Source organism: Malaclemys terrapin, chromosome 15, assembly GCF_027887155.1.
Source record: "Malaclemys terrapin pileata isolate rMalTer1 chromosome 15, rMalTer1.hap1, whole genome shotgun sequence".
Lineage (NCBI taxonomy): Eukaryota > Metazoa > Chordata > Testudines > Emydidae > Malaclemys > Malaclemys terrapin.
This window is the reverse complement of record NC_071519.1, coordinates 21,370,381-21,384,809: the sequence shown is the minus strand read 5'-3', so window position 1 is coordinate 21,384,809 and position 14,429 is coordinate 21,370,381. Positions and strand designations below refer to the sequence as shown.

Genomic DNA, 14,429 nt, shown 5'->3' with positions numbered 1-14,429 from the left:
ATGTAACTAAAACCTCTCTCAGCTAGAAAACCTTGAGCCTTGGTTTCGCTCTCTTCTTCAGAGCAATGGCCCTGCCTGCAGGAATCAAAATTGCTCTGTGATTTTTGGGGGCCATAGGCGACAGCCCCCATTGTGAGAGCTTGCCTAGAAAAACATCCCAGAGCCTTAGAGCAGTGGAACTTCTTGATTCCTGTCTGGATTTGCCACCACCCTACACACAGCTTATGACACATTACAAAGAAAAGGAGCAAGCACCGAGAAATGTTTTGCTTGTTGCTTGGACCTCGGCCAAAGAACCGAGCAGAGTGGAAGTGGAAGCCAAAATATCTATCAAGACAATCTCTCCCAAACTCAGGTTTGTAAGAAAAACTGCCTTTGTAAGTTTGTATGTACACACAAGACATATTGATGTGTGTATGCACACAAACACACCCACACTCACACACCCATATACACATCTAGCACAGACACACAGACCAGCACTCACGTGCACACACTCGTACAGGTGTAGGCACAGACACACACAGTAGTAAACAGACACACTCCCCCAAACATACACAGTCACAAATACAAAGAAATACACAGAGAAACAGAGACACCCACAAATATTTATTCTGCAAAGACATGCACAAACACCTCCACAGAGAAAGCAGACAGACACTCACATAAGAGAAAAGGAAGGAGGACACACACACACACACACACACACACACACACACACTGCTGTTTTTACAGTATTTGCCCATTCGCCTCATTATCAAGAAACAAATTTACTCTTGTCTTGGGAAACAGCCTGAGTGATTCCAAGAGCTTTTGGGGGGAGTGACCACATCCCAGCAAATGTGTAACCCACACACACATGTGCGATAACATAGCACACAGCGCACCCAAGGCAAAAAAAATAATAGCTCTTTTTGCTGGGAGAAAAGGAAGGATAATGGTTACTTAGAAAGTGCTCCAGACAAGCTGTCAGGTTGAATTCAGAGAACTGGAGTCTAGCTCTGGGACAGCGCTGGCTCAGAGCGATCCCCTGTGAGTTGGGTTTCCTGCCTGCTACGGTTTACAGACAACGATTCTTTGTTTCAAGTATTTTTGGTGAAAAAACACACGGCTGCCTCCGAAGAGGGTCAGGGAGAAAGGAGACAAAACACTAACTCTGGAATTTCAAAGGAAAACAATTAAAAAAAAAAGAAAAGAAACCAAGAGAGCTAGCTACCGTCTCTCCTGGAATCCTAAATCCCCATTTGGCCACAGAATCATCATCATAATAAGCACGCCCACACACACACACACACACACATACACAAACAACAACAACAACAACCCCAAAACAAAACCCAACCACCAACCTTCCTCTTTTCCTGTGCAATGGAACTAAAAATGGATTAGGAGTATTTCATCAGCAGGAGAACAAACAGCATCAACAAAAATCGTCACACTCAGAGACAATTAAAAGGGCGCAGAGCTATCACTGCACATTCTCTGATATGGATAAAAGTTGAAGTGGTCCAAAAACCTTCCACACAAACAAGGAGTGTTACCAACATAAAAAAAAAGAACCTCTGGTCGCTTGAGCTGGCTAATACTTTTCACATGAAAACTTTTTCTTAGTCAAAAAATGGCTTTGTTTATGAACACAAACATTAGCAGAGAATTTTCAGGGTTTTTTTTAATTTAGCAATTTTTTAATGAAAACTGAAAATAAAAAAGCTATTTTTCCAGTCTCCCATTTTTTTCTTTTATTCCTCTCCACCCCGCTTTCTGGCTGCAAAACTGAAAAAAAAGAAAAAAACCTGAAATTTTGAAAATCTTCACACCAAAAATGCTCAGTTAATGAAGTCCCTACATTTTTCGAAATCAAGTTTTTTTAGAAAATTGAAAAATGAAAATGTTTTCAAAATGTCTGCACATTTCGGGGATTTTCAGTCTCCCGATTTCCGTCAAGCCCTAGCTCTTACCTGATGGAATGAAATGGCCTTTTGCTGCACATGTGCAGCCATGCCTACCTCATAACCCCATCCATGCAACCATGAACGCCATGCAAGCAAACCATGCTCACACAAACGCACAACCCTACTCTGCATACACACACAAAGATGTACATAACTCAAGCAGACACACATTAGCTCTAATTTTCTAGGCTGGGTGCCTAAAGCTTGGTTCCTAAATCCATATTCAGGCACCTGACTAGAAGGTATTTAATCCTTTGAAATTCCAGTTCATGTCTTATCTGCTTTCCCTCTAACCTTCTTCAGTAGCAGCTAGATGATAAGATTGCACACGGGGCAAACAATAATAGCTCTTTTTGCTGGGAGAAAAGGAAGGGTAATGGTTACTTGGATGGATGGATTTAGGAGCCTTACTTTAGGCACCCAGATTTGAAAATGTTGGCCATCATTAGGACTCAATTATATTGCAGTAGGTTGGGGAGAAGCGTGGAAGGAAAGAGAATGAAGCTGGCCTGGGGCAGACAGTGAGGGAGAAGGGGAAAGACCTCCAGATTTTGAAAACACACACACAATCCGCGTCAAAATCCGCCACACCCTGCAAATACACAAACAGGCCGCTTCCACCCAAACCTTCACATCCACAGCTCTCTACAAGCAAACCAACACATAATTGTTGATGGAGGAGTGGGCACAGTTTAAAGGTTCTGGTGATATGCAATGGGGTTCAGGATAGGACATATAAACCCTGGCAGAAATCTGGGGGGCACGTTCCCCCCACGTCCCCCCATGCATCACCTCTGTACTCCACAAACACCCACCCTAGTTCCTACGAGCAAATCTTAACACACATGTGCACTAGCACGCACGAGACACACACTACTCACGCGCACACACACGGAATCTCGCACGTCCACACAAAGTGCTTCTGCATGTTTGGTAAGAAAGGGCTCAATCCTGCCAGGGGCTGAGCACTCTGTCCCACTGCAGCACTGTTCTTAGGCTCCCCCGTATATTTAAGCACAGTCCCATTGGCCTCGGGGGCGAATATGTATATGCTTAAAATTAAGCACCCATTTAAAGTGCTTTGCTGGATCAGGGCCAGATGTTGGGCACTTTGCAGGGCTAAGCCCTTAGGGATTAAATCATACTTATATATGCATAAGCTTTGCATTTCCCTGCAGACCCCTATTTGAATGGTACCGTATTGTAAGGTGTGAGTTTCTGAGCTACCAAGTCGTTTCGATTCTCCATGGATTAATGCGCGCCCAGATTCTTCTCTTGTGTCTCAGATATCTACACGATCCTACCCAGCACTCCAGACAGCCAAGTCATGGAAAAAGAAACAGACTTTCCCTCCACTGAAAAGCACTAGATGGGCCCAAACCACTCCATTTAGCCAGGAGAGTAACCTCATTTCATTTACCAGAAAATTGTTCTGCAGCCAAAAAAGCCTGATGATTCTCATTAGAGCAATTTCTTTCTCAAAGGCAGCTGAAGACAATTTGTACCGATGATGCTAAATACTGCACATCTGAGAGTTTACGAGGTTCAGGAGCAAAGAAACTCAATGTTCAGAGTCCTTTAAGACCCTAAGGGTATGTCTACGCAGCAGCTGGGCAGACAGACACGTGTTAGCTCTGCTTGAGCTAGTGAGCTATAAATAGCAGTGGCTGAGGCTAGCCGCACAAGTGTGTACCCAGGGGGTTAGGCAGGTTTGTGCTCAGGTGGCTAGCCTGGGTCGTTGCCCATGCCAGTGTGGCCACACTGTTATTTTTAGCATGCTAGCCTGAGCAGAGCTAGCAGGGTCTGTCTACCCGCAGCTGCGTGCAAGCAGAGCCTAAATAATCAGAGTAGAAAATGAATATGCCATGAGCACCTGCCTTCCACGTTTGCAGTACAGTACAAAGTTGAGCGATGTGAAACTCCGATTCTGAAAGGCACTTATGCATGTACTTAACTTTAAGCATGTGCTTAAACAGAGGCTTAAGTGCTTTCTAGGAGAGGGATCTAAGGCAGAGGAAATCTGCAACTAGTCCATTTCGCCTGATGGAAAATTGACTATTTTTGTTTGCTAGTTAATGACTAAAGCCCTTCTTCAAAGGGTTTGCTTTAGTGATAGGTAGCCCTTAAAAAGGATGCCCAGACCGTCAATAGGGCAATGGTCCCAGACACGTGATACAAGGATTGAATATATTTTGTATTATATTGTGTAAGAATATGCATCAGATATGTGGTTTGCATTTGACCTTGAATAAATAGATCCTTTGCATTATCCATGTGCGTTCCTAGAGAGCACACAAAGAAATATATAGTGAGTTGATCAGAGAAGCTAACAGGGTCTTTTCTGAGTAGCAGCCGTGTTAGTCTGTATCCGCAAAAAGAAGAACAGGAGTACTTGTGGCACCTTAGAGACTAACAAATTTATTAGAGCATAAGCTTTCGTGGACTACAGCCCACTTCTATGATGCTATGACAGACACAGAAGCAGTGTGGTCCAGTGAAGCAAGTAATGGGCTGGGACACAGGTAATCTTGGTTCCATACCAAGTTCTCTGCACCACCCTGTTGTGTGTGTGTTGCTTCATCTCTCTCTGTACTTCTGTTTCCCCTTCTAGCTACTGCCCTTTGTCTGTCTTGTCTATTGGGGTCTCTTATTGTGTGTCTGAACTGCACCTAGCACAATGGGGCCCTGATATTAGGTGGGGGTCTCTAGGCACTATGGAATACAAACAGCTATAATAATGATTGAAAGAAAGGAAGCAAGGACAGACAGACAAAGGGGAGGCAGATGTGTCCACTGATTGCTCATTCGACAACATGAGGACGTTACCCAATGAAAACCAATGCAGCCTTCAGGATTTATCATTCCATCCTAGCTTTTGAACAAATAAATACATTCTTAATTTAATAATCACAAAGAAACAACAGTAAAGCCCACAACTGGACCCTGGTTCAGATTTCGTAAAAACAAGATTTACAAAGAACTAAGGCCAGTCAAAATTCTTCTGTGATGATGATTATTTATTACTTAAATTCAGTAGGAACAAAGCCAAACAATCATTCCCCTGCAAGGTCTCTATCCAAATCATTGGGGCCTTGTGCTGCAAAGTGAAAGTGACTAGAAGAAACTGACTAAGTCTGTTTCATTTTCAAAGAGAAGAGAAAGACAGAAAATAAATGAACAGCTTAAATGGTAGAGCATAAATTAGATTTTAAATCAATTCTTTCATGTTTAATCGTTTGAGATGTTAAACATGGAAGGAAAAACACATTTTCATGAAAAATAATGGATGATTTTTAACCTGAGCATTTCCCAGCCAAAGGAAGTGCCAACTTGAAATCTAGTATACCGGTATTTTAAAAAGTGAGCTAAAAGGAAGAAAGAAAGGCCTTGTATTTGAGAAACAGCCTGAAGCATAGGCAACTTGGGCTCAATTCTGATCTCTGCCACAGATTTCTTGTGTGACCTTGGGCCAATTACTTAACCTCTTGGTGCTTCAGGTCCCCATCTGTAAAATGCAGACATCATAATTCCCAGAGTCTTGACTTCTCTGTTTAGATTGCAAACTCTTTGGGACTGCGACTGTTTCATATTATGCGACAGCACAGCACCAATGCAATGGGGCCCAAAGCTCAGCTGAGGCCTCTTGGTACAGCTGTAGTACGTAATAAAAGTAGTGTCAGGTACTAAAACTGCTAATATCTATGGCTTTGCTGCCACATTTTCCTACTAAACAAGAATGTTTTTACCTTCCTTGGTACTCGCTGAAAGAGCCACACAAATAACAGGGGAAACGGACTACGGTGAAACTGACAATACTAGAAGCTCCGTCAAATGCACTCAAGGAACAAACTGGGGGTGGGGAAAATGGAAACTCCCACCCTTCATTTTTCCCTCTAATCTCCTTCCTTTTCTGTGATCTTAAGTGTGACTTGCAATGATAGTAGGCAAAAAAAGAAGTCAGCGAGAAGTGTGATTTTTACATGGAGGGTCTCCCTTTAACAAACACGCCCGAATCCCCGCTCTCTTGCTTTTATTTTTAGCAACACCACCTGGCCTCAGACAGAAAGAGCACCGCCCTGGATGTGTGTGTGTCTGTTTGTGTTTATGGGGGGATAGTGGGCAAGTGGGTGCTTATGTGTTTTCTTATTCAAACAGGACCGAGCCACGCTTTTATTATTTTTAAATAGATGACTATTAGAGTAGAAAGAGAGTGGGAGAAAGGCCTGGTTGGCTTTGTCTCTGTAATGTGCCATGTTTTATCAACTGACGACTGGCTCATACAGAGACAGCAAAGAGGAGGGGGCACCAGGGGATAGGCAGCTCAAGTGGATGGCTATATTTGGGACAAAAGCAGCACCTGTAACCAGCAACATTAATCCATCTCTCTCTGAAACTAGGGACCAGGGCAGATGTTTGAGGTTAAATGCACGGTGGTGCACTCGGAAAGAGGCCTGTGCTGAAGTACTGACTCAGAGAGCGTATCTAGTCAAATGGAGCATCTTCAGACATCACACGCAGCCGCTCTTTAAATTTGTGATCTTGGGCTACGTCCGCCTGATGAGCTAGGGGTGTGATTCCCCTGCTTGCGTACACGTGTGCTAGCTCTCAGCGAGTTCATGCAAGTATAAATAGCCATGTAGCCACGGTAGCATGGGTAGCGGCACACCCCTAGTGGGCAGGGCAGAGGACTGGAAGTCAGGACACCGTTACTAGCACTTACAGTAGGAGAAAAGGAGACAGGACTCCTGGGTTCTATTTCTGGGCCCTGGGAAGAAGTGTCACATGGTTACCAAGTATGGGACAGGGAGCTAGGATTCCTGGGTTCTACTTCCAGTTCAGACAGTAGCTCACTGTGAGACCTTGAGAAAGTCACTTGACCTCTCTGTGCCTCAGTTCCCCATGTGGATATGGGTAATTTACATAATTAAATATGGATTGCCAATACCAGTGGTGTCACCTCTTGTGAGTTGTCCAATATTTGTTTATTTTTATTCAGGCCCCAGATCTTGGAGTCAAGTGACACAATGAGAATCTCTGCTTTCATTTTTTTTAAAAAAAAACGTACGTTTCTAGCCCTCAGAGTTGCAGAGAACAGCTTGAAAACATGATTAGGTTGTATCCTAAAGCCTCAAAAACTAGACGGCAAATAAAAAGAACCCAAAATATATTATTTGTTAACTCTCATGGTTTTTAAGCCCCATCTCAAGATCTTTGCATGCTTAGGCTTGGCAATACTACAATAGTCTGCAGCATGGTCTAGCAGCATGGGTACTAGCTAGAGAAGTAGGATGGACCAGTAATCAGGCCATTTGATTGGGATAGAGGAAACCCTCTGTGCTTGGTCCTGTCTCCTACTATGCCCAGGAGCAAATATATTAGCCTGAGCTTCCCCTCTGTACCATGGAGATAACAGCACTGCCCTAGCTCACAGGGACATGAAGCTATAAATACATTGAAGACAGAGAGGTATGTGGATACCCCAGTAATAGGGGACAGATAAGTACCTGTCAAAGAAGGGCACTTGCCCTGGATTCTAATCCTGTCCTGCTGCATGAGCTTGGACTTTCCCCCTTTCTCCTGTCTATTTTAATCGTAAGCTCCTTGAGGCAGGGACTATATGTCTGTACCGCACAATGCGGCCCCAAACCTGGCTGGGGCCTCGACAAGCTACCATAGCACAAATAATTAATAACGTGACTACCCTGAGTCCTCCAGTCTCCCCCAGATGCTCTTTTGTCCAAACATGTCTATTTACACACTGCAAACATTTTTCAATCTTTGAAAATTTTACTTCTTGAGATGCAATGTGGACGTTTCCGGGCCTGAAATGTAAATCCTCTCCAAACTCTTATCACCTGGATTCTCCGGTTTCTAATTGGTGAGGTGGATTTTTCCCCCCTCTTTTTCTTTTCTGCATCAATGTCTCCACAGAAGAGGGCTTGTAAATAACAGAGTCCCGTGCTGTGAGCACCCCCTTCTGGTTCATTGGCTATCCTGCATGCCAGGCTCATGGCTACAAATACAAATGGCTTCTGATAGGATGGGAAGTACAACACTGTTAAACCAAAAAATTCCTTTGGCTTCACTGAAAACTGTGCCTCTGTGTGTGTGAGCACAGGCTGAAATCTTTAAAGGACAAACATTACTTGCATGTTTCAAAGAGGGCCCTACATACAATGCAGAGAAATAAGACTGTTAAGGAAAGAAATGATAAGCAGATTCCAACCCTTCGGTTAAATACCAAGATTTAACTAATACCTGGTCACTTGCATGGAAGATATACAGTCAGACCTGAATTTTCAGAAGGTCTCAGCACCCACAATTGGGGCCAGGTTTTCAGAAAAGCTCAACTCCCATTTAGGCATTTAAATGAGAGCCCAAAGAGGGTTGGGTTTCAAACTTTCCTGTACTGGGAATACCCTATTTCTTCATGTGAAGGGAAGGAGTCCAGGTAGGGTGACCAGATGTCCTGATTTTTGGGTCTTTTTCTTGTATAGATTCCTATTACCCCCCAACTCGTCCCGATTTTTCACATTTGCTGTCTGGTCACTCTAAGGCCAGGAGTCATATGATGGGAGCATGTGACTGAGACCCAGGCTGACTGGGGAATATAAGGGCAACCTGAGATCAGTTGGTAAGACAATCTCTTTAGCTTCAGGCAGAGACGTGCAAATGGGCAGTGTGGAAGGCTGTGTGGGGAGCAAGGTTGCTGGAGAAAAGCCTGAGCTGGGACAAGGCTTAGAACATGGCACCTGGGGTTGTGAGCCAGCTAGAAAGCTGGGTGGAAGATTTTGTGTATCCTATTGAAATTAAGGTTAATAAACCAGGCCCCACACTTGACATGTGAAAGCCTATGTGAAGTTATTTGGGAACCCAAGAAGGAGAAACCAAGGCAAAGGATGGATGTGATGCTAGGCTGGCTAAGTCCCAGCTACAGTATGCAACTGAAATACTGCAGAGGGAATTCATGCATCAGACTCGAGGCCTATCTAGCCCAGTATCCTGCTAGTAGCCAAGATCGGCTGCTTCAGAGAAAGGTGCAAACAAGTTTCTTCCTGACCCCAGAATTGGCGTTTGATCAGGGTTCATGTGAAAAACACTGTGATCATAGGTGCTTAGGATTCTGGTTCTAGGGCTTATTGCAACACAGCACCTTGAGCATCACACTGGGACCAGAGTTCAGTTCACCAGAGGGCAGAGTGAGAACTACTGACCTAATGCCTGCAACATGCAAAAAGCAAGGTTTAAAACCTGTTCATGCAAAGAACAGCAACTGTGTAATCAGTTCATTGACTCACTAACAAACACATGTGAAAATGACAATCACGCAGTCTTATGCAATGGGGCTGGCTGGCGAAGCGGTGGTTTGCATTTCAGCATAGGTGTGTCTGCAAACTGGGATGTTACCAGCAATCTGTGTGCATGGAAACTCATCTTTTCATGCAATGGGCATAAAACAGTGGACTCTGTTTTTAACACAATCAGAAATATTCCAGGAACAGAGGAAGACAGATTATTTATTACTCAAACCACAGGATTCTTCTGAAGCCAAACTCGCCGTTCTTGGTGCATGCTCCAGGGTTTTGAAACATGTTGTGCTTGTTTTTGTGTAGGTGGAGGGGGTTAGGCCTGTAAACGCTGGGTGAAGCTGGGATTTAGATTGAGTGTTTTCTAGGGGAAATAGAATGGCATAATGTAGGTTGTGGAAGCTCTATGAGGGAGGGATTGTGAGTTGGGGGGTGGGTGTCACACCTCTGTGGAGTGGATTTACAGCAAATTGTGAAGCTTACACTGAACCACTACAGAATAGAGAGTAGAGTAACGCAAAGTCCCACTAAGCCATGCTGGGGGAAAAGCAGCTGGTAAGTTTCCCCTACAGCTATAGCGAACTCAACACAGGATCTGGGATCAGAACTGCAAACGCAGCCGCCCCCTGCTGCAGGCTTCCCATAGGTCTAGACGGTTATTCAACCAGCAGCAATCTCCCCCGGGTGGCTGCATGCCTCCATAGAGGGTTAACATGCAGCCACTGGGGGAGGCTGTGTGGCAATATATCTCTTGAGGGTACATCTTGGGATATCTGTGAGTCATGGAGGATGAAAGCCTGAATCGTCTAACTGCAAGGAGGCAAACCTCGGTGCCCTGGAAGGATTCATAGGGGAATCTGGGCCCAGAGCCTCTCAGTCCCTATGCCGGGAAATGCACATAAGCAACCAGTTTGTTTAGATCCTCTCTGCTCTGAGCTGAATCCCTTTTGGGATTTAAAAGAGGGAGAGGAGGGAAGAGATGGTGAGCTGGAGAAAGAGGAAGGGGAAGAGTGTGGGAGAGAGAGAAAAGAAAGGGGGCGGGAGAGAAAAAAAGCAGACTGACCTTCTTTGGCTGCGAGTCGTGAGGAGGGCTCTGTGTGGGTTGGAGTGTTGTAGACCAGCAATGAGCTACCTGGAAGGCAAACAGAGGGGGTTACAGTGATGTGAATTCAGTGTATTTTCAGGAGGGCAGAGGAGAGCCAAGGGGTGGGAGGGATGGGAAGATGTCATCACCCGGAACTAGGGGCCAGATTTTCCAAGAGCTCAGTATGTTGGTTGCACGAGGGGTGCTGAGCTCTCCTGAACCCCTGGCTGGAAACGTCACAGTAGGGGCTGCTGCATGCTGAACTTGGCTGAGGATCTGACCCATTAGTGAGGTGTCTCAATGGGAGGTGAGTTCTCTGGGAAATCTGGCCTGGGCTGAGGGCATTGAGCCTTGAAAATCTGGCCCTGAACGCTTGTGCAAAATCTATTCCTAAGAAAGCGCCTGAATCACCATCCACAGCGAATTGTCTGGTCCCTTATCAGCTCTGGTTTGGGACTGTATCTAGTGGGTGGAGTAGGAGGCTGCTAGGCAGGGCTTCCTGACGCTGGGGTATGTCTACACTGAGGACGTTGCTGTAGTTCTGTCGGCATGACCCCTTCGTGTAGACAGAGGGGGTGGGGTTCCATGGGTATAAGAATCCCACCTCCCCGAGCGACAGGCGTGACAGACAGAAGCATTCTTCCCTCCACATAGCTCTGGCTTCCCGGGGGGTGGTCTTTTTACAGTCCTGAGCAACGTGGCTATGTCGACTTGACCTGAAGTGTAGACCAGGCCCTAACATGTGACCTGGGATAAGTCGCCCCCCTCTGTAAGTTAGAGAGAGTGTCTAGGGATGGCTCGGTAGCAGCATCTCTCTGGTGTTGCTGTTACCGGGCCTGGCTGGAGCCGGCAGGCAACAATAACGGGTGGAAAAGTGAATAGGCAGTTTGGTAACCTCACTAACGGGTCAGGATTTCAGTTCCTTCCGACTCAGCTGAAGGTTCAGCCACTTCTTCATTTATCTGGACTGTTCCACCCATCCCTGCTTTGCACTTCCTACAGCACCTGCTATGCCTGGATCTCTAAGTAGTTCGCATGCATCAGTCAGTTAACCCTCTCAGTGCCGCTGTGCACGGCAGCGGTATTCTAGGCATTCTGCGGATGGCAAAACGAAGGCATGGAGAGTCTAAGCCCTGGTCTACACTGGGGCGGGGAGGGAGGGGGGGATCGATCTAAGTTACGCAACTTCAGCTACGTGAATAACGTACCTGAAGTCGACGTACTTAGATTGACTTACCATGGTGTCTTCACCGCGGTGAGTCAACTGCTGCTGCTCCCCCGTCAACTCCGCCTGTGCCTCTCGCCGAGTTGGAGTACAGGAGTTGACGGGAGAGCGCTCGGGAGTCGATTTATTGCGTCTAGACTAGATGCGATAAATCAATCCCCGCTGGATCGATTGCTACCCGCCGATGACATACCCTAAGACATACCCTAAGTGATCTGCCCAAGGTCACAAAGCAAGTCAGTGTCAGGTGGTGTCCTGAATGCCTGTTCCGTGTCCTGCTCTTGACTCCCACTTCCCTCCAGCAGAAACACGAAAAACAGCCCTGAAACTGATGCCCCTGCAAATGTCACATTGGCTTACTGTGCGGGAGGTGGTGTTGCAAAATACTGGGGTTCTAGCCCCAGCTTTGCCAGAGGCATGCAGGATGAGCTTGGCTAAGTCACTTTGCTTCATTGCTCTATGCCTCAGTTTCCTCATCCATCGATTAAAAAGTGCTATCTAAGAGTTAGGTATTATTAGAGATGTGGTTGTACAGCACTTAGGCCAACAACGCCTCTAGAAGCTACTATAGTCATAAAGGAGGGGGAGGGAGCTCTTATTTTATCCAAACCAGATTGCCCCCATCTCTGGCTGTGAAACATTTCTTGTTTCACACATCGAGATTGGAGATGGACATGAGCTGTGAAGGTGGGATCTGAACGTTTCCAGGGTGCACATCTGGGTCCCAGTGTTCCAAGGGGTTTGGATCTGGGTTTTTGGTGCAGATCCCAGGTTTTTTGCTCAGTCCCTTCTCTAAGCAAATGTATTTGAGATAGAAGTGCATTAAGTACCACGGTAAAGAACACGTCACAGAGGGAAGGATTTATGCTTTAAGTTGGCTACATGTGGGGCTCCCCGGTGGGGATTGGCCCTCTTTCCCATCCAGTGCTTCATTTGTAATGAAAGAGGTGCCGAAACTAAAGCAAGTTTTTTACATTCATACTGATGTGGCAAGCCCAGAGGTACCAGGGCTATGAACTGCCACACCTAGAGGTGCCAGCGCTCAGCCCTGGCTAGTTCTGGCACAAATTAAGCACTGATCCCTCCCCCGTGAACTCCTATGGACACAGTGGGAGCGCTTGAAGGCAGGCGTGTAATATGCATTTCACGGTCGTCTTGTTACAGGTATTTACCCATCATGTGCTTCTGGGGTGACTTTTCAATGCAACTCTCTGAAGGAGCCTCCACTCAGGAGGGTATGCGTGTGGGGGGGGCCACATTCTTAATGGGACTGGGACCTCTCTCACTGAGGGCTGATGACGTGACCTAGTGCAGGGAGCAATCCTGCCCTGCTGTGGATGGACCAGCTGTGACCACGGCGACCCTCTCCACTGCTCATGAATGATTTGAACCCCCTTATTCTGGGAGACCTGGTCCTATGTATTTAGAACTTGGCTGTACCTGGAGAGTGGCAAACACTCTGGCAGGGGTCTGGGATCGGTGTGCACCTCTCTATCACTGATTGAGCAGGGTCTAAATACTGAGCCCTGTATAAGCAGCACCTCCCTCCCTCCTACTCACACCAGCCAGACCCAGGGCCGGCACAACCCATTAGGTGACCTAGGCGGTCACCTAGGGCGCTAACATTTGGGGGGCGGCGACTGCGGCGGCCGGATCTTTGGCCGCCCCGGTCGTCGTCAGTATTTTGGGGGCGGAACCTTCCGCCGTCTAGGGCGGCAAAAAAGCTGGCGGCGCTCCTGGCCAGACCCTTGCCAGCATTACCCCCTGGCATTTGTCGCGAGTCTTGCCTTCCTGCTAGGTAGGATGTAGGCTCCAAACACCAGCAGCACCAGCGACGCTGGCCCAGATGAGCACTGCATTCCCGGCACCTCAAACACAAACCAAACTATAGCCTTGTGCAAGCCAGCGTCTGAATGCAGTGTGGAGGTGTTGAAAGGCAGCCTTGGGGTAGCTGTAAAACGTAGTCCCCTCCACCCTGAGCTGATGGATGAAGCATAGCACAGTGGAACTTTTAAAGAGTGGTGGATGGACAATTTGGCAAGTTGGGACAAGTGGGGGAAGGGGAAGGAAGCAGCTTGGTACCGGGCGTCTCCTATGTGGTGTCCAGATGCCACAATGGAGGGTGTAGTATATATACCAAGAGAAATTAGACCGATGTCCTCTTGCTACTGTTGAAGGCATGCAATTGCTTTGGCCACTTTGTTCATATTCATATGAGTTGGTTTGTGGTTCAAGTATTTGTTTCATAACACTCAGGAGGGACCGGCCCGACATCTCCACCCCTCTTTCATTTGCAGGCTTATTTAAACTAGATCCTGACTGCAAAACACCACACGGCTTGCCTCAGCCAGACGGGGAAGTGCTGGCCGATTCAGAAACACAGCTTTCTATGACTAAACAGGCTGCAAATGCCTGGTCGAGCAGACTGGCGGAGCAGAGGAGGTGGGCGGGGAGGGAATAGAACTGAGTGAGCTTGTAAGAGCAACCTACAGTTACTTGATGCTCAAAAATGCAGGCTGAACTGCTGGAAGGGAAGGAACCTCCCTCAGTTTAATTGCTAAAAGTTCTCACCTTTGCCCAACGGTCTGAGGTTTCTGGTGGGAATGCCACAGAAAAGGAAATGTGGTTCCTATTAGGGGTTTAGATGAAGGAGGAAGAAAGAGAGAGCAAGCCAGTGACACAGAGACCTGGACAGAGAGAGGCAGATGGAGAGAGAAAGGGCCAGCCCCCGCAGCCCTGACTTCATTCATCCTTGAGCAAAACTCACACTGTGACTGAGAGCTCCGTTTTCACCCTTGTCAGCACCTACCCAAGTCAACGGGAGTTTGGGCAGAATTGCTACTGTGTAAAGACATCAGGGT

The 14,429-nt window shown here is 46.7% G+C and overlaps 1 protein-coding gene across 4 annotated transcripts in view; it reads right to left on the bottom strand.

Moving 5' to 3' along the window:
- FLI1 (Fli-1 proto-oncogene, ETS transcription factor) overlaps positions 1–14,429 on the bottom strand; it is a 114,578-nt gene that overhangs the window by 17,551 nt on the left and 82,598 nt on the right. For all 4 annotated transcript variants that reach the window (XM_054005435.1, XM_054005436.1, XM_054005438.1 and 1 more), the window contains one exon: positions 10,323–10,391. In XM_054005435.1, coding sequence (XP_053861410.1) covers positions 10,323–10,391 — 69 coding nt within the window. The remainder of the gene's footprint in view (positions 1–10,322; positions 10,392–14,429) is intronic.